General features: G+C 45.9%; 1 protein-coding gene across 1 annotated transcript in view; it reads left to right on the top strand.

Annotated features, from left to right (window-relative positions):
* Positions 1-20,284, top strand: part of LOC114029104 (receptor-type tyrosine-protein phosphatase V-like) — a 38,532-nt gene that overhangs the window by 13,766 nt on the left and 4,482 nt on the right. Inside the window, 19 exon segments of the mRNA XM_027843446.1 lie at positions 1,720-1,965; positions 2,195-2,467; positions 2,610-2,882; positions 3,247-3,519; positions 4,623-4,763; positions 5,254-5,464; positions 5,768-5,835; positions 6,802-6,928; positions 7,125-7,172; positions 10,160-10,253; positions 10,404-10,494; positions 10,637-10,713; positions 11,305-11,439; positions 13,814-13,936; positions 16,599-16,759; positions 17,396-17,531; positions 18,442-18,509; positions 18,678-18,765; positions 18,904-18,979. Coding sequence (XP_027699247.1) covers positions 1,720-1,965; positions 2,195-2,467; positions 2,610-2,882; positions 3,247-3,519; positions 4,623-4,763; positions 5,254-5,464; positions 5,768-5,835; positions 6,802-6,928; positions 7,125-7,172; positions 10,160-10,253; positions 10,404-10,494; positions 10,637-10,713; positions 11,305-11,439; positions 13,814-13,936; positions 16,599-16,759; positions 17,396-17,531; positions 18,442-18,509; positions 18,678-18,765; positions 18,904-18,979 — 2,709 coding nt within the window.

Genomic DNA, 20,284 nt, shown 5'->3' with positions numbered 1-20,284 from the left:
TCTTTCTTTCTTTCTTTCTTTCTTTCTTTCTTTCTTTCTTTCTTTCTGTGAGACAATCAGGGTTAAGTTACTTGCCCAGGGTCACACAGCTAGTAAGTGTCAAGTGTCTGAGGCCAGATTTGAACTCAGGTCCTCCTGACTCTAAGGCCAGAGCTCTATCTACTGTGCCACCTAGCTGCTCCCCATATTAGTTTCTTACCAGACACTATTATCCATTACATTTATATAGTACAATTTAATAGCCATTCCCCAGTTGATAGGAATTCTTTTTGTTTCCAGTTCTTTTCTAAGTCAAAAAGTACTAGATCTGCTTTTTTATCTATAAAATAAGATGACTTACCTCACTAGCCAGTCTCAGTTTCCTCATCTATAAAATGGATATTATAATATTTGTGCTAATCATCTCATAGGCTTGTAAGGAAAGCCTTGTGGACTGTGAAACCTGTGTGTGTGTTTGTGTATGTTGTGTGTGTGTGTGTAAAATTGTTATTATTATTATCATCACTGTTGGTCCTTCAATCTTTAATTTGTCAAATAACTTTCAGAAAGAGTTGATTGGGAAAATTAGCCCATAATTTTCCCCTTAGACTCACAGAGAGCAGACAATTCACTCCAAACAGTCACTTCTCTTTGTCCCCATTAGGAGGGGAAGACATTGGATAGCAAAGGTTAAAAAGAGAAGGGGCTTTGTCCCTGGGGTAGACAACCAGACCAGAGTTAGCCAATGAACAGTTCTACCCTTGTACTTAATTCTCTAGGGTTATACATTCATTTCCTTACTTCTTATTAGTATGTCAATTCAATTCAACATGTTTATTTAATATCTCCTATGTTCAGTGCCCTCCTCTAGGCGCTGGGGAGATAAAGATTGGGGGGGGTCTTCAGGGAACTTACATTCTATTGTGTGGGGGGAGGGGACAGAAATGAAATGTTCACAGATAAGGAAAATCAAGTTATTTTAAGGCTGGAGAGAGTACTAACAACTGAGAGGATTAGAAAAAGCTTTAATTTAAGTTTTGTTGTTGTTTTTTAAACCCAACTTTGCCTGTGTTGGATGGGGTGGAGGAGATTTGGTTGTTCACTTAGGTAAGTTGTTTTGGTGATATCCAGGTATGTCAGCAGAGCCAGAGAGGGACAGGAAGCCCTAACCGAGACAGTCTGGGATTCAGTGCCAGTAAATTATCAAGGAACCATCTGGCCTGCTTTTCTCCTGGGCATTTCTTTTTATTTCCTGTGTGATGCCCTCAGGGAGCATGGCATGGTACAAAGGGCCATGGGTTTGGGGATGAGCAGACCTGGGTTCTAGTTATGCCTCTTAGTCACAGTTAGCTGTGTGACTTTGAGCAGATCACTTCATCTAAAACTCAATTTCATCATCTGTGAAATAGGGATTAAACAACTCACAGAGTCAGGTTGTTATAACCATGAAAATGCTATGCAAGCATGAGCTGTTATTTGCTGTTCTGGCCAAGGTATAGACAAGCCCTCTCTTTCCCTTAGTTCAGCAGAGACAGAGATGTTTTTCCCTCAGAAAGGGCTTTAGTAAGTAGCTAAGGGGAAAGTGAAACAAAGCCAAATACCAAAGCATAGGGACTTGACAGAGTGAAGAGATCTTATCCTGTATTTTGTAGCTAGCCACAGCTTGGCTTGGCTGGCACTACATACAACCCACTCCTTTTCTCCATCTTAACTCTGCCTGGGGGTGTTTCCTTACCGCAGCCTTTCCAGATTCCAAGGCTAGGCCCCAGCCTGGGGTTCTCCAGCTAGCTGGACTGCAGGCATCTAGGGAGCCAGGCCGCAGGGTACTGCTCTATGTTGAGGGCTCCCCAGACGTCATTGCCAACATTTCTGTGCTGCCCAATGCCACCCACATCACTTTCCGAGGGCTGGTGCCAGGTGCCCAATACCGAGTCGATATTATCTTACCCTCAGGGGTCACCACTCAGAGCCTGGTGGGGCATACCTGTGAGTATCAGGATAAGGTAGTATCAGAGGAAAGGGTGGCGTAATGGGATGGATCATGGTGGCATCTGTGGGTAAGGAAGGGTGGTTGCTCAGTCATGCTGTGTTGTGGGAGGGCAGAGATCAGGAACCCAGGCAGTCACTCCATGAGATGTGCAGAGTGAGAGATCTCAGTGGTTATCTGGCCAGTGGGTATGTCCAGTCTTCATCATTAGGTCTTACATCCTTGCAGGGCCCTGGGCTCCACAGTCACTGGAAGTCACAAGCAGGGGCAGCACCTCCAGCCTGGATGTCCGATGGGTGTCTCCAGAAGGAAGGCGGGATGGCTACAGGGTTTCCTGGCAGGAAAAAGGGACCCAGAAGACCCTAGGCTTCCTCAGTGTTGGCAGCAAGCAAACTAATCTGACTCTTGGAGGCCTCACCCCTGGCTCCTGCATCATCGTGTCAGCCTGGGCCTGGGCTGGGCACCTTAATTCTACCACCCAGAAGGCACATACTTGCACACGTGAGTTCCTAGCTCTTCATTGTCCTGGCTTCTACTGTACGATATCGAGCGTGCTTGCTTTATTTCCTGGCTTTTCGTATGCTCTGTAAGAGTGGTGATAGTAAGGAGGCATTCTGTATCTGTTTCTTCTCTGTGTCTGTAGTTCCTGCTGCCCCTGCCAACCTGAGCCTGGGAAGTGAAGGCAAACCTTCTACCCTGACTGCCCACTGGAGCCCACCTCCTGGGGCCTTGGATGGTTACCGGTTATGGCTGTATCACCTAGCACCTCTGAGATTGAAGGGAAAAGAAGCACTCTCTTCTGATATTCAGAGCTTCTCCTGGCCCCGGCTACCCCGAGGTGTGGAGTTCATGGTACAGCTGGTGGCCCTGCGGGGTGTAGATGAGAGTGACGCTATAAATGCCACAGCCTGGACATGTGAGTGAACTCTGGTGATTCTATCCTTCCTGCCCCAGCTTCCCACCCCGACTCCAGCATTCTTTTTTTATTTTTAGGCAACTGGGGTTAAGTCACTTGCCCAGGGTCACACAGCTAGTAAGTGTCAAGTGATTGGTCAGAGGCCAGATTTGAACTCAGGTCCTCCTGACTTCAGGGCCGGCGCTCTATCCACTGTCCAGCATTCTTTCTAATCCCCGGGGTACCACATCCCCATCCTAACTACTCGAATTCCTATACCTTCCTTGCCATCTGCAAGAGTTCCTGTGGGGCTTCCTGGGAATGCTGCATCATTCCTATTGCAGGGCATTGCCCATGGACACTCACCACACTGGTTGTTTCCTAGATCCTGAGGCACCAGCAAACTTGACTCTCTTCAACGTGGGCAGTCCCAAGGCCTCAGCCCTCCTGGCGTCCTGGAAATCAAGTGGAGCCCAGAGCTTTGAGCTTACTTTGTACCAGCTGCCATTGGGCAATGCCACTCACCATGTTATCCTCATGGGCAATGTCACCAACTATACCTTCTGGGGGTTGGAGCCAGGGACAGCTTACACTTTGAGGGCTGGTGGCATTGGGGGACCTTATCAGGCCTGGGCCCCCAACCTCACTTCATGGACTCGTAAGTAGCTATGTTTCTAGACCACTCACTCTGGGGTATGTTGGGAAGTGGATAGTGATGCTTGTTGTGATGGCAGAGAGGCATTGAGGAGATGGAGAGAGTATCATAGAATTTTAGAGCTGGTGGGGGATTTCAGAAGTCATTCAGTCCATTTCCCCAGTTCTAAGTCAGATGGTCCCTAACCCAACTTAGACTGCTTTAGCAAGACTTTGGGTATAATACATATACATACACATGTACATATACATACATACAAATATGCATTCCCATGGCCAAGTAGGGAAGAGGAGAACAGAGAGAGTCTGAAGTCACCTAACCCAACAGTTTCCCATCCTGTGCAGGATGGAAATTCTAGGGATTAGGTATTACTATCTTCTCCCTGGCACTCCTTCTGGGCTTTTGTTTGGTTGGTATGACAGAAAGAGTATTGGATTTGGAGTCAGAGGTTTAATGACCAGCTATTTTGATTATCACCTATTTTACTATAGCCTCCCTAGGCCTCTGTTTCCTCATCTGTAAAATTAGGAACATGGGCTAGATTTTTTTCTTTTTAATATATTTTTATTTATTTCATTTATTTCCCAATTACATATAAAAAATTTAACATTCATTTTAAAAAATTTTGAGTTCCAAATTATCTCCCTCCTTCTTTTCCGCCCCTCCCTCCTCCTTGAGAAGGCAAGCAATTTGATATCAATTATACATGTAAGTTGTGCAAAATATATCTCCATATGAGCATGGTCTAGATTTTTTTAAAAATTAAATTTTATTTTATTTTCAAATGAAAATCCTCCTCTTCTGCCCACTTCCTCCCTTCCCTTCCCCCTCTCTCCCCATTGAGAAAACAAGAAAAACAAAAGCCCTATTACCGACATGTATAGTCAAACAAAACAAATTCTGATCTAGATTTTGAAGCTCCTTTATATCTGCAGGGCCTGTGAACTCAAATTCTTTCCACAGGCTATCTACCTTTTGTCTCAGGATCCAGCTTTTAAGACCATTGTCAACAGTTTCCAAGTTAGGCACTCTCTTGGTGTTATTATTCTGTGCCCCGCCCCCTCTATTGAGATTGGGTCTTGATCATTTCCTACTTCTGCCCTTAGCCTGGCACCCCCCAGAGATGGCAGCTGCCCCTCACTTGGAGTCTGAGGCAGGCGCTGGGGTGGTGATTACACGAGACATGTTTGGTGAGGATAACGGACTGATCCAATGGTATGGTGTTATTGCCACCACCAATGCCTCACGTGAGTGCCTGCACATGAGGTGGAGCCTGGAGACATTGTCTAACTTTGGGGGTGGGGTAGGGTCGGTGGGACTGTGATCCAGAGGCTGGGACATGCAGGACAGGAGGAGGGGACTACCCCAAGACCGGACAAGTCCGTATTTGGAATTAGCATTCAATGGTGGGTATTAGCAGGCTTGTACTAGGCTGATGGACCTCAGACTCTCTTGAGGCTAAGAAGAAGGGCAGACATTAAAGAAATGTGGCCATAGCTATGGGAAAGAACATGAGATGTGGGTTGAAGGAGAGGGTCTAAAACTTGTAGAGTTGATCAATCTAGCTACATACTTGTCTTATATGCTTCTAGACACAGCATGGGGAGTTTCCTTTGGGGGAGAGGAGGTAAGGAGGAAAGGGTCTGTGGAGAGGAAAACAACCTCTTTATGGAAAGTAGTCTATATTCCTATGCATTTCCTAGATGCCCTCTCTCTTCCTGCTTTCCCATTTCCCAGTGGTACAGCCATCCCAGGATGCCATCTCTCACACCTGGTACGACCATTACTACAGAGGACTTGACTCTTACTTGGCTGTCTTGCTGCCCTCCCCCTTCCGCCCAGGCCCATGGGCAATGCCTCGCTCTTGGACAGTGCCTGTAGGCACTGAGGACTGTGGCCAAACCCAGCAGACCTGCAATGGGAAACTCAAGCCAGATGCCCAATATAGGTGAGGACTGATGCTGAAGGGGACTGGGTGGTCATGGAGAGAGCCTGGTTCAGCCCATTAGGTTGGGCTGATTCACAAACAACACAGGTCTGCCTGTTCTTTGGCCTCTGGAAGTTTGCCAGCTGTTCCTGCCCTCCTGGGAAGAGATGATGGAAACAAAGTTAGGGGGAGCCTGGCCCAAGAAAGCAGAGGATGGGTGGCATCCCATGGCCCTGGGAAATCCCAAGTGCTCAGTATCTTCTAGTTCAGAGTCTCCTGTTGGGTAATTTACACTCTCCCCTTGAACCCTGAATGAATCCTCAGGTTCAGTGTTGCAGCCTTTACCAGCTCAGACCCAGTCAATCCTACTGTCTCCTTTACAGCCTTCTCAGGTAAGCAGGAAGTGAGAACATCTCATCTGCTACAGCTGCATTTGGGAACTAGGAGAGGGAGGGAGGGCATTTGTAGATTCTCCTTATGTGGTTCATTTCTAACACAAGGGGTTAAGATTGAGGTTAGAGGCTGGGACAAGCATTTCCCACATATGGTTACCACCAATATATATTACTACATGGATGAAAGTATAAAAAGGAAGGGAGGAAGAGAGAGACAGACAGATAAGAGAATGAATGGAGGGAGAGAGGGAGAGGAATGAGGGAAGAAAGGAGGGAGGGGAAGGGAGACTAGTATGTTCTATATTATATTATGTATAATATATATTATACACAAAAAAGCCGTATTACACTTTTGAACTCTAATAGCTTAAAGGGAGGGAGAGATCAGGAAGGCCTAGTTTCAAATCTTACAAGTCACTTAACCTCTCTGTGGCTTAGTTTCCTCATCCGCAAAATGGTAAAATGGTGACGGTGGTGGGGGCTTGGACTCTATGACCTTGAAGGTATATTCTAGCTCAAAATCTATGATCTAATGATCCCATGACTATGGTCACTCTCCCCCATTCCTCCAGGTTTGAGTGTTTCGTGGTCTCTGAGTGTTCTAGAATCCCTGGCTCAGATGGGACTGTTTACCCTGTTATTTATCTTGTGGTTGGTTGCCGGTGGAGGAGAGGGCGTATACTCACAAGTTGAGGACAGGACAGAAGTGAGCTCTTGAGCCCCATTCAGGATGCCGTCTGGCCTCCGCTGTAGAGAGGAAGACAGAAAGGAACCTTAGTATCTGGAGCTGGTAGGGTAGGCTGCTTATTAGTTTAAAAGTTTCTGAGCCTCAGGTGTTGGCATGACTCAGATAGGAGGACTGGGGGTAGCCCTCAGGGTGAGCTAGTTGAAAATGCCTTGATTTTGCTGGTTGACTGGGTACGCCATCTTAGGCAGCTCCATCCTTTCCTTCATCCTCCCCAGAGCCTCGGGCCAGTGTCTCAGGGGCATCGATGCCACTCCTGGTAGCATCAGGCATTGTATCAGGTTGCCTCTTTACCCTGGGTGCCGTGCTAGGCCTGCTGTGCTGTAGACGTGTGCGGGTTAAAAGGTAGGCCTTGTGGTAGAGGGTGCGGAAGGGGAGACAGGTAGAGGGGTTCCCCATGGACTCCAACTGTAGTTCCAGTGATTGAGGACTTGGTGATGGGTGTTGGGATCAGGTGGTTGAAGAAGAATGAAATCTCCTTTAGTGGGGGTGGATGTTACTCCAGCTGTCTGGTCCTCTCTCAGCTGACTTCCTTTTTTAGGGCAGAAAAGAATTATTTCTCCCAAGAGATGACACCCTACACCCAAATGTAAGTATTATTTCCTGGTCCCCTGCTCCCTGAGTAAGGCTGAGATTTCCAGATAAGCCTGCCTGGATGGATGAAGTATCTTATTTAATTCTTATGGAAAAGATGAAGAGATGTGGGATGGACCACAGGATCACAGCTTCAGAGCTGAAAGAGACCTTCAAGGTCCTTGAGTCCAATCTCCTCATTTGATAGATGAGTAATTAAATGACTAGCCTGTGGTCACGTAACTAGGAAGAGCCAGAGTTGGGATTTGAGCTCAGATCTTTCCCAATGACAAGTCCAGTGCTCTGTCCACACCACCTTTGGATGGATTCATAACTGATTGAATATTCACACTCAAAGAGCAGGCATTAAGAATTCCATGCCAACTTAGAAGAACCACCGTGGAGTTCACCATGGATATGTGTTGGACCTTTTCCTGCTTGTTTAGTCTTTCCATCAGTGACTTGGTGAAAGGCATACGAGAGATCCTCATCTTATTTGTGGAGGACACAAAGTCGGGAGAGATAGTTAACATGTTAGATGTTAGAGTTTAAAGATCCCCAAAGATCTTGGGCTGAATTGAATAAGATAAATTTAAAAGAGAGAAAGGTAAAGTCTTATACTTAGGTTCAAAAAAAAAAACCAACTTCACAAATACAAGATGGGAAGCGACAAGGTTAGATGGCAATTTATCTGAAAATGATTGAGGGTTTTGGTGGACTGCCAACTCAGTACGAGTAGGACAAAAATGTTTGGTAGGACAGAAGAAAACACATTAATGCAAAGGAAAAGACATTTATTTTATCAAACAGCAGGGCAAGATAAGAGATAAGGAAGACTCCTTCCATACACAGAGGCATATCCTCTGTCACATCATTGAACATGCGTAGAAGAACCCAGATGGCCATTGGACACAGGTGTTTGGAGCAATTCACAGTTCAGTTCCAGGAGGCTGCTTAATATCCTCAAGAGATCCCATCCATCTAGCTAGACGTCCCTACTGAATGATTGCTGCTCTCTGTTGCCACCTGCTGGTCTTCAGCTTTGAATCGGCTTCCCCCACCTTTGAAAAGAGGCTTTTTGGCAGCTCTTTTAACTTAAAATCCCAAGGGTTTTCTTGCGTCTTTTGTGATGTAGACCCCATCAAACTATACCCACCCTTGACTTAGGGAAGTTCTTGAGCATTTTTTCTGGATTTTAATTTTAATTTCTTGTCATGAACTTGACCAACATCGACAAATGGGAACATTTATTCCCCTACGTAAAGAATAGAAAGAGGGTTGGATGTGTAACTGTGAATGTCTTTTACATGAAACTTATTTCAAAGAGTGCATTAGTTCTAAACCCATCCTGATTGTTTGCATCTCTCTCTCTTTTACGTATTTCATTGACCCACTCTTTTTCTTTTTTGGCATCATTATGATTAACCCTTCTCCCGTCCCACGAGTCTTCTCCTTTCCCCCTCTAAAAAAAGCTCTCTCTTGTAAAAGTTAACATTGACAAGCAAAACAAACCCACAGACTGGCCCATATTTGAAAATATGTGTCTCACTCTGTACCTTGGGTCCATCACTTCTCTGTCAAGAATTGGGTAGCTTGCTTTATCTTCTCTCTTCTGAAGTCATTCTTAATCACTCAATTGAGCAGTTTTTAAGTCTGAAAGTCTTAAGAGCTCTTGTCTTAAAGTTGTTTTTCTTTACAATGTCATAGTTATATAAATTGTCCTCCTGGTTCTGCTTACTCCCCTCTGCATTAGTTCGTATGAGTTTCCCCAGATTTCTCTAAATCCATCCCTTTAGTCATGTCTTATAGTACAATAATATTCTGTTGCATTCACATACCATTCTTTGTCCAACCATCCCCCAATTAATAGTCACTCCTTTAATTTCCAGTATTTTTCTACAATAAAAAGTCCTTCTAGTGAATGTTTTTGTGTATAGATCCTTTCCCTCTTTCTTTGATCTCTTTGGGGTATATTCCTAGTAGTGGTGTCACTGAGTCTAAGGGTATCACAGTTGAGTGATTTCTTGATTATAGTTTTGGAGTGATCCTACCCATTAGTACCTACCCTCCCATATGCTCTCCAAAAACTATTTTCTTTTTTTATCATCTTTATCAATCTGATGGGTAAGAGGTGGAACTTTAGAGTTGTTTTAATTTGCAGTTTTTTATTAATGATTTAGAGTATTTTTATATGGTTCTTAAAAACTTGCATTTCTTTTGATGAGAAATGCTGTTCATATCCTTTGACCATTTATCTATTGGGGAATGATTCTTGTTCTTATAAATCTGAATAAATTCTTTCAGTATCTTGAATATCAGACCTTTATCAGAGAAATTTGATGCAAAGAATTTCCCAATTAACAGTGGCCTTTTATTTTTTACCATATTGATTTTGTTAAAAATTTTTTCAATTTTAAGTAATCAAAACTGCCTAATTTATTTCCTGTGATTGATCCTCCCTGTCTCTTGTTTGATCAAGAGCTCTTCCCTTAGATAGCTAGATAGTATAATGGTTAGGGCACTGGGCCTGAAGTCAGGGAGACATGAGTTCAAATTTGACCTCAGACTAGAGTCCAGAGTTATGTGGACTTGAGTAAAAGTCATTTAACTTCTGCCTACCTCAGTTTCCTTAACTGTAAAATGGTGATTGTAATAGCACCTACCTCCTAGGATTGTTGTGAGGCTCAAATGAGATATATTTTTAAAGTGTTTAGCATAGTTCCTGGCACATAATAGGTGCTTAAATCCTTCCTTCCTTCTCTCCTTCCATCCTCCTCTCCATTCATCCCTCCCTCCCTCCCTTCCTTCCTTCCTTTCTTCCTTCCTTCTTTCCCTTCTCCTTCCTTTTCTCCTCTCCTTCACTCCTTTCCCATAAGATTGGGAGTGCCCTAACAACAGGGACCGAGTAGTTTCCTTGTTTAGGATTCTAATCTTCCCTAGTGTCCAGGACAGGCCCTTGCAGGGTAGCCATGTGGCTGACTGACTGATTCCCTCTGCCCTCAGGAACATCCATCGGCCAATTCTTAGGCAGAACTTCCAACAGAGCTATAAGGCCAAGAAAGCCAATTCCCATCATACTTTCTTCCGGGAGTTTGAGGTAAGGCCCCTACTCTGCTTAGAGCCTCGTGACCGCTCACGGTCCCAGGTGGGAGGACAGGCTCACCTCCTCCTCTTCCCCACAACCCTCTTCTGAAGGATGAGGTAAGGTGATGCCTGGTTCGGCTCCTTGACCACCTGTTATCCATAGGAGCTAAAGGAAGTTGGCAAGGAGCTGCCCAAAGTGGAGGCAGAGAACCCTGCTAATACTTTCAAGAATCGCTACCCACATGTGCTACCCTGTGAGTGCCAAGCAGGCGTTAGAAGAGCGCAAGGGGGAGAGGCTAAAAGGCTTGGGATGGGGTCTGAAGTAGAGGATGACAAAGGGGTGAAGTGGGTGGGCTCATTGTCCTATCACTAAATGTCCAAAATTTGCCCCCTTAGATGATCATTCTCGAGTGAGGCTGACTTTTCTGGATGGTGAGCCTCATTCTGACTACATCAATGCCAACTTCATCCCGGTTAGTGCCTTCTGTCTGTCTGCCTGTGTGACAGGTCCATCTGTGAGGGCTTCTGTCCCTGCAGCATGCCTGCTTGACTTGTCTTTGTTGAGATAGGCTTCTCAGCTCATGGGCATTTGTGGATTGTGTGTTTTGGTTGCCTATGTTCAATTGAATATTTTTATCCATGTGGCACATTCCTATGTTTGCCTGTATTATTTATTTATACGTGTGTCCTGGTGGCATATATTTGTATTCTGATTATCTGTGGGATACTCCTGCCCTTGCTGTTACCCTATCATGAATGATGCCCATTCTATCCCAATGGGATATAAATAAAAGTATGTATGTGGGTATTCTATGAAGCCACTTTTGCAGGTTTGAGTCTTGTGGGTGTATACATACATGCATTCATATGTAGGTATGTATATGTATACACATACATGCATCTATACATTCATGTCCTCACATATTCATACACACATATATACATAAATGTTATTGGGGGATTACACTTGGGGATCTCCATGTTGTATTTATGGGGGGTGCACCATAAGGACAGTATTTGTACCCCTGTGCCTGTGTTCATGTGGCTCTGTCCTCTCCCCTCAGGGCAATACCCGACCACAAGAGTTCATTGCCACTCAGGGCCCACTCAAGAAGACAATGGAAGATTTCTGGCGGCTGGTGTGGGAGCAGCAGGTCCACACAATCGTCATGTTGACCGTGGGCATGGAGAATGGGAGGGTGAGTAGGCATACCTTGTAGTTGCCTGAAATCACCACTGGGTGTCAGCGCAGGCACCTTTCTCTTAGCCTGTGGATGAAAGTCCTTCTCCACAGATCTTCCCTACAGCCAGGGTGGAGGAGACAGGGATGTGGGACAAGTCTCCCTACTTCATGGAATGGAAAGACTGAGGCTCAAAGAAGGACAAGGTCTTCCCTGAAGCTGCCCAGAAAGTCTGGAAGTAGGTCCCAGAGATCCTCATTTCCAGATTTATGCTCTCCAACCACCCCCTTTTACCTGTTCCCACGTTCTTTTTACCCACATCATCTCCAGTTTTGGGCACAAAAGGGCAGAGAAAGCAGACAGGGCAGGAGAAATAGTGGATTGGCATAGATGGAGTGACTAAGGGAATAACCTGATTCATTCTTAGAATCCTAGAATGTCAAAGTCAGAAGTGGCCTTAGAGACCATTTAATTTCCCCCTTCCCCCACCAACTTAGAAGAGTCAACTGAGAACCAGAGACATGAAATGGCTTTTCTAAGGTCACCCAGCTAGTTGGTGGCAGAACCCAGGTCTCTTGCCTCACTCACTAGGCTACCTCTCAGTCAGTCAACGATGTAGAAAAGTCATGTCTCCGTACCAAACACTCCTAATTCTTTTAACCAGTCCTGATATGGAAGAGCTTTTAGACTAGGCCTTGGATGAGTGGGATTTTACAGTGAGAAAAGCTCTGGATATGGAGTCAGGGGACCTGAATTTGAATCCCAGTCAGACAAGGCAACAGACATTTATTAAGTGTGTACCATATACTAGGCACTGTGCTAAGCCCTGGGGATAGAAAGAAAGGCAAAAAGACAGTTCCTGCCCCTAATGAGCTCATGTTCTAATGGGGTAAACAACATACAAAAACTTGAATGTGCAAGATCTATCCAGTATAAATGGAAGGTCCCAGGAGAGGAGCACTGGCCAGGGGAGCTGGGAAAGGCCTCCTACAGAAAGTGGGATTTGAGGCGAGTCTTGAAGGAAGCCCAGGAAGTCAGTAGGCAGAGGAGAGGAGAGAGAGCATTCCAGGCATGGGGAACAACTAGTAAAATGGCAGAGAGGAGGAAGATGAAGTGTCATGGCCTAGGAATGGCAAATATGTCAATGGATTGTCCGGTACATGGAGGAAAGACCGGAAAAATAGGCAAGGTAAGGTTGTGAAGGGCTTTAAAAGCCAAACGGAGGATTTTATATTTGATCCTAGAGGTAATAGGGTAATAGGGAGGTAATTTGGTGTTTATTGAGTAGGGGAATGGCATGGTCAGAACTGTACTTTAAGAAAATCCCTTTGGCAGCTGAATGGAGACAAGGAGAGTTGCAGGTTGTTGTGATAGTCTAGGAAGGAGTTGATGAGGGGATGCATCAGGGTGATGGCAGTGTTGAAGGAGAGAAGGGGACAAATAGGAGCGATGTTGGGAAGGTAGAAATGCAAGATATGGCAAAAGATTGGGTATCTGGGGTGAGTACAAGTGAGGAGTTGAGAATGACACCCAAGTTGGTGAGTCTGGCTAACTGGGAAGATAGTGGTTCCTTCTCCATAAGGGGGATGTTTGGAAGAGGGGAGAGTTATTTTGGGAGGACTAAATTCTGTTTTGGACCTGTTAAGTTTGAGATATCTTATAGGTAGTTGGTAATATGAGACTGGAGCAGAGAGAAGTTAGGGTTGTCCATATAGATCCGAGTGGGAATCATCTAAATAGAAATTACTGTTCAACCTATGGGGTCCCATGATGTCACTCATCAGGATATCATAGAGGGAGAAGAAAAGAGGGCCCAGGACAGATCCTTGACCTGGATGAAGATCCAGCAAAGGAAGCTGAGAAGGAGCGGTTGGGTAGGGAGAAGGAGAAACAGAAGACAGGAGTGTCACGAAAACCCAGGGAGGAGAGAACATGCAGGAGAAGAGGGTGACCGATATGCCAAAGGCTACCAAGAGGTCAAGAAGGGTGAAAATTTAGAAGAGACCACTGGATTTGGCAGTTAAGAAATCAGCCCTGTCGCTTCCTGTCTGTGGTGTTGTGTGACTGTATGGTCAGATTACTTAAAATCACTTAACCTCAGTTTCCTCATCAGTAAAATCACGGATATGGGCCGCTTGGTTTTCTAGGAACACTTCCGGACTGAATCTATCACCCTTTGGTCGTAGATATTTGATAGGTGGAAAAGAGATGAGGAAGGGCCTTCTGGGGAGAAGGTACAGCATGGGCAAAGGGGTGGAGGGCTAGTCCTTTTTGGCAAGAGTGATAGAGATCTTGGAGATTGGAGGTAGGGTGATAGGTGGAAAGTGATAGGGTTCTTACTGCCATCCTTCACCTTTTCCTCCTCCTCCTGCATGTCTTTTCTGTTCCCTAGGTCCTGTGTGAGCATTACTGGCCAGTCGACTCCACTCCGGTCACTTTTGGTCAGATCACCGTCCGCCTTCTGGCAGAGGAGAAGGGAGAAGACTGGACATGCAGGGAACTCCGGGTGCACCATGTGAGTGTCCCCCAGGGCAGGGCTGTGTGTGAGGGGGGAGGGGAAGGTTCAGCTTGGAGGCTCTCTAGGCCCTAATTCTGAGGAGAATAATAAGGGGACCCCTCCTTTTGAGGATCTCAAAGCACCTTGCTTCTTTATGTATGCCCCTTACATCCCTGGGAGGGGAGCAGGAGGAGCACGGAGGCCCCATCTGACCTCATCTTCTTCTCTGAATTTTGACGTACTGGATAAAAAAAATTGAACCAAGAGTCAAGAAGACCTGAGCTCAGAGCCTGCCGCAAACACATACTAGCTGTGTGATCCTGGGCTAGTCACTTAATCTCTCACAAAATCAGGATCTTCCTCTGTAAAAAGGAGATAATAATAGCACCTACCTCACAAGACTGTTGTTAGGTTCAAATGAGATAACATGTGTAAAGTGCTTTACAAGCTTTAAAGAATTATAATTATATACATTATACACTATTCTTAGAGACACCCCTCTTCTCAGAGTCTTGGTGCTCTCTGGGTACCACACACAGAAGCATTCTGAGCCCTATGGTGAATGCTGAATAGGATAGGAGCTAGAATGGACAGGAAGTCAAAGGAAGGAGAAACACAGAGCTTGCTCTCAGAGAGTTCCCAGTCTCCCTGGGAAAGATGTAAAGGGTCGTTATTGGAATAGGTCTAGGGGATTGGCCCTTGACCCCAGATTGTCTCCTTTTGGTCTCAAATTCAAATTGAGCTCTAAAGCCCAAAGAGAGGCACTGAGAGTCCTGACCTTCTTGGACCCTGAGCCCCCTGGCACCCTGGGTTTAGTGAACTACCAGATGCTTAATCACTGCTCCCACCTCCCATCTCTGTCCCGACCTCTTCTCTCACCGCCTCAGTATCTTGGTTTTCAGTTCTAGCATCTATCCCTCACAGTGCCTGGCTCTGAGGAAGCACTTTTTCCTCCAGAGGGAAGAAAGGGGGAAACTCTCCTCAAAGATATTTCTAGTCGAGCCTTATGCCCAGAAAAAAGTATAATTCAACTGGACATACTCAGTTTACTCATATATACTTCACAAAAGACCATCCTTTTCAGTACAGGAGTTGCATATGCAGGACTTTGGCAGGGGTGGGGTGGGGGATGGGGGATGGTACTCTTCTTCCTCATCCGCTTTCTCCTCTTGCCTCCTTCCTCATATTTGTCTAGCACCTCAAGGTTTGAAAAGCACTATAATAATAATAGTCATCATCCAAAGTTTTTGCAAAATGTTTATTGTTAATAATAATAATAGCTAGCATTTGTCTTTAGTTTTAAGGCTTGCAAAACAATAAAAATAGCTAGTATTTATCTAGCCCTAAGATTTGGGGCAGCTAGGTGGTGCAGCAGATGGAGTGCTAGGCCTGGAGTCAGGAAGCCTGAGTTCAAATCTGACCTCAGACACTAACTAGCTCTGTGACCCTGGGCAAGTCACTTAACTCTATTTGCCTCAGTTTCCTCATCTGTAAAATGAGCTGGAGAAAGAAAGGCACACCATTCTACTATCTTTACCAAGAAAACCCCAAATGGGGTCATAAAGAATTGGACATGACTAAAATGTCCAAACAACAAAAGGTTTTGTATATTTGTTATCTCATTTGATTCTCACAACAATCTGGTGAATTAGGTGTTACTATTCCCATTGTTAAAAATTTTTTTAATATTTTTTCCTTTTTTTTTCTGTTTTGGTGAGGCAAATGGCATTAAATGACTTGCCCAAGGTCACACAGCTGGTAAGTGTCAAGTGTCTAAGGTAGGATTTGATCTCAAGTCCTCCTAACTCCAAGGCTGGAGATCTATCCACTGTACCACCTAGCTGTCCCTATTCCCATTTTACAGATAGGAAACTGAGACAGACCAAAGTTAAGTGATTTGTCCAGGGTCACACAGCTATGGTTGGATTTGAATTCAGAGCTTTCTGACTCCAAGTTTGGAGTTATTAGCCAATGAACATTTTGGCAGCCATCTATGTACCATTTTGCATATCATATCTCTTTTGATCCTTACAATAACCAAGTGAGGGAGGGTAAATAAGATGAATAAAATTGGGTGGAATTAGGGAATATTTCCTGGAAGAGGTGAAATTTGAAAAAACAGAGCTGAGAGAAGACATTTCTATGGGCTTGGATAGGTTTGAAAGTTGTGCTCATTGTGGATTGATGACTGTTCACTAGAGACTTTGAGACCTCGGTATAATATACATTATGTAAAATAAAGAACTACCAAAGAGCAGAATTTTCTGTCATTTAAAATGTATGTAACAGTTACATGGAGAAATGCCCGTGATTGTCCTTCCCTGGATATTGTGCCCTTGGCATCTGTCTGCTTTGCCCCCTGCCCCAAGTCCCATCCCCCCCTGAGAATCCCAGCTTTGATAATTAGTATTTAGGAAGGGAGGAAGACTCATTCACCCTTCCCAGCTGCTCTGCTTTTGTATCCTCATCTTTAGGGGCAGGGGAATTAGCTTGGAGACAGCCAGTGGCTGAAGGCTTCCCAAGTTTAGGTGAATGGCCCAAGCCCGACCCTAGCCCCAGTGAGAGGCAGGTTTCACCTCGGCTTCCAACTCAGGCCAAGTTCAGGTTTCAACCTTTGCCTGAGGAGCAGTAGGAAAAAGAAAGAACTGTCCCCTCCACCCTGACCCTCCCACCTGCTCAGGGCCCCCAGGAGCAGGAACGCAGGATCCAGCAGCTGCAGTTTGTAGCCTGGCCAGACCATGGTGTTCCCGAGGCCCCCAGTTCCTTGGTCAGCTTTGCAGAGCTGGTACAGGAGCGAATTCAGGCTGCACCCAGCACGGCGCCCACCTTGGTGCATTGCAGGTGAGTGATGGGAAGAAGGGGAGCTGCCTCTGTTGGGAAGAGTCTGGAGGCCTAGGGAGGAGAATGCTGGGGGCTGTGAGGAGAGCTCCAGGCATATTCCCTTCTGCCCTTTGCCCAGATCAGCCTCCTTGTCACCCCCTGATCTCCCTCAGTGACTCTCTAATGCCCCCTCCTCACCATGGTGTCTTCCTAATCCCTACCCCTGACCCTGGTATCCCCAGGTCCTCAGCTCTCCTCCCCAGTGCCTCCTCACTTCCCACTCCACTTCCTCTGGTCCTCAGCCTCTAATGTAGCATCCCTGCCTCCTTCTGCCCCTCATCCCCACTGTCCCCCCGCCAATCATTCTACAAATTTCTTTCTCCTATTATACGTTGGACACCATGGTAGGTGCTGTGTGTTTGAGTGAATGTTGTATGTGTGTATGGGAGGAGTTGTACAAAGCCAGATAAGACACGTAATCCCTGTCCTTACCCTGGCCCCCATTCTTCTCCTCCCAGTGCCCTTTTCCTATTTGCTCCCTTTGCCCCTCTTACCTCCTGTTAAGTCAGACTAGGCCAGCCCATTGGGTGGGCCCCACTGGCTGGCCTGGGGCCCTGAGGAGGGATTGGGGCTCTGCTCACCTGGGACTCCCCTCAGCGCCGGTGTGGGCCGAACTGGCACTTTTGTGGCCCTGGTTCGGCTCCTACAACAGCTACAAGAGGAGCAGATGGTGGATGTGTTCCACACGGTGTATACCCTGCGGCAAAGCCGGCCCCTCATGATCCAGACCCCGGTGAGCACCAGGGCTGCTGAGGGAAGGGGGCAGAGGGAGGGTGGGGAGAGAGGGACGTCAAATGGCTACTGCAGTGGAGGGGCTTGAGGGCGCTCAAGTGACCACCCTGGGAAAGTCTTAGTGAATTTTGAGGTGGGCATAATCATCTTATTTTATTTTATTTACTGGTAACTTTCAATAATTTTCCACTATTAAAAAATTAAACATTGTTTTTTCAAATTAGCAAAAATCCATTTTATCTTTTTCCTACCTTTCCTTCCTTGAAGAAAAAAGAAAAACAAAACCCTTGTAACAAATACGCATATACAAGCAAAATAAATTCCCCTGTTGGTTGTGTCCAAAAAATTGTCTCAGTGTGCACCTTGAGCCTATCCCCTTTCTGTCAGGAAGCTTTCCAAGTGTTTATTAAGTGTCTAATATGGGTCTAATAAGCGTCTAATATGTTAGGCCTGGTTCTACAAAGGCTCACTATAGTCCCCAGTACATAAAAGCCCCAGGAGTCAGAAGGCCCACATTCTAATCCTACCCCTGACTACCAGCTTTGTGGCTTTGGACCTCAGTTTCCTCATTTGTAAAACATGGACATTCGTAGGATCAGAGACATAGAGCTGGAAAGGATCTCAGAAGCCAGCTGGTCCATCTTCCCCCAAAAACCAAGGTGCAGGGAGGTTAAGTGAATTGCCTGAAGTTAGCATCTGAGGTGGGCTTTGGGCCCGGGGCCTTTAATCCTAGACTCTTTGCCCAGACTAGCAGATCTCTAGAGTTCCTTCCAGATCTAACATTCAGCTTTCTATCGGTCACCAATGATGTCCCCGGTTCCCTTATCCCTCTCCCTGGGGTTCTCCCTCCTCCCAACCCTGCTAACTGTCCCACCTGGGAAAGCACTAGCCTGGACTCTCCTTCCCATCAGGCCCAGTACATTTTTCTGCACAGCTGTCTGCTGGAGAAGATTAGGGAGGAGCCAGCTGGGTCTCTTATGTAAGTCCTGACCCTTCTTCTTCTCCTAGTGCCCTCAGGCTGAGGGGGAGGTGCCCAGAGAGGCCTTGGGACAAAGGAAGCTTCCCACTCTGTTCCTCCATTGGGCTGCCCTGCTCAGGGGCAAAGTGGCCCTAGCTGGCATCTTACTGTATTCTCGTCTCCCGCCAGCTCCCGGCCCATCAGTGTGAAGAACTTCTCACAGAAGCATGCCAAGAAGTCGGCCAACTCCAACGCCGGCTTCCTAAGGGAATATGAAGTGAGATTTGGGCATCCCTGGCCCTCCCTCAGCCACATGCTGGTGCCATTCCCCAAGAGCATCTCTTACTATTCATCCATGTTGGTGGATATGGCCCCATGGGTAATATGAGCCTGTGCCCTTTGCCTTTCTCCCCAGCTCCTCCTGGAAGCCATCAAGGACCAGGGTAAAGCCCGACATCCAGCGGGCAGTAACTTCTCCCTTCTCCTTCCCTGTGAGTCAAAAGGGTCATGCTTCTGAGGAAAGGAGACCCATCCTTGATTGCAGGGTGTGAACTGTTCATGTTATTAGTGTGGCTATAAAGTGCTAGCCAAGAGGGGACCGTTCCCTTCTGTGCAAACCAGGGGTGGGGAACCCATCTGAAAATGACTACTGACGTTGAGACCCCAGGGAAGTGGGAGAGGCACCATCAACTGGGCCTGGAGAATTGTGATGTATTCATTGGACTCTAGTGAAGTATCAGTTTAACCTCAGCTTCAAATATTCTGAGGCCTGCCCTTTACCAACCTGCAGCAGGAGTTTGGTGGGAGATGCCAGGTGTTACTGGGTGAGTGGGGCATCAGTTTTGATCCCCGCCCCCCCTTTGCAGAAAGGCAGTTTGTTCCTTCAGCTGGGGCGGAAACCATCCCAAAGAAGACAGTGGGGCTAAAAAAATGGGACTGGGTGTGGCATGGCAGTGCAGTCCATTGTTTCTGGGTTAGAGTTACTTCATGCTAGGTCTCAGTTTCCTCGTCTGTGGAGTGAAGACATTGTACTAGAGATCACTGAAGGCCCTTTCTACCTCTAACATTCTGAGAGCTTAGCTAAATGGGAAAGAGTCAAGCTTTACTTAAGGGAAGGACTAGCCTGCCTTCCTATACTAAGCAGGATCCTTGAGCTAGGCTGGCTGAAAACAACTCTGGAGGCAGAGGACAGACAGAGTTAAACAGATTTGTTGTTGTTGAATTGTTTCAGTCATGTCTGACTCTTCATGACCCCATTTGGGTTTTTCTTTTTGAAGCATTTGGGGTTAAGTGACTTGCCCAGAGTCATACAGCTAGTAAGTGCTGTGTGTCTAAGGTCAAATTTGACTTTATTAATTTACTTTGATTTATCAACAATCACTTCCATAAGCTTTTGAGTTTTAAATTTTTCTCCACCTCCCTTCCCAAGACGGTATGCAGTCTGATATAGGCTATACATATACATTCCTATTAAACATATTTTCACATTAGTGATGTTGTAAGTAAAACCAATAGGAGGAACCACCAGAAAGAGGAAACAACACTCAACAGAAGAAAAAAAAATAGCAAATAGTATGCTTCAATCTACATTCAAACTCCATAGTTCTTTCTTTGGATGTGGTTAGCATTTTCCATCATGAGGCCTTTGGAGAAGTCTTAGATCCTTGTATTGCTGGGAAGGGTTAAGTCTATCAATATTAGTCATCATTCAGTGTGACTGTTATTGTGTACAACGTTCTCCTGGTTCTGTTCACTTCACTCAGCATCAGACCATATAAGTCTTTCCAGGTTTTTCT

The sequence above is a fragment of the Vombatus ursinus genome, unplaced genomic scaffold (genome assembly GCF_900497805.2).
Source record: "Vombatus ursinus unplaced genomic scaffold, bare-nosed wombat genome assembly UNPS02014909.1, whole genome shotgun sequence".
Classification (NCBI taxonomy): domain Eukaryota; kingdom Metazoa; phylum Chordata; class Mammalia; order Diprotodontia; family Vombatidae; genus Vombatus; species Vombatus ursinus.
The sequence above is the reverse complement of the archived record's forward strand: the minus strand, read 5'-3'. Positions and strand labels throughout refer to the sequence as shown.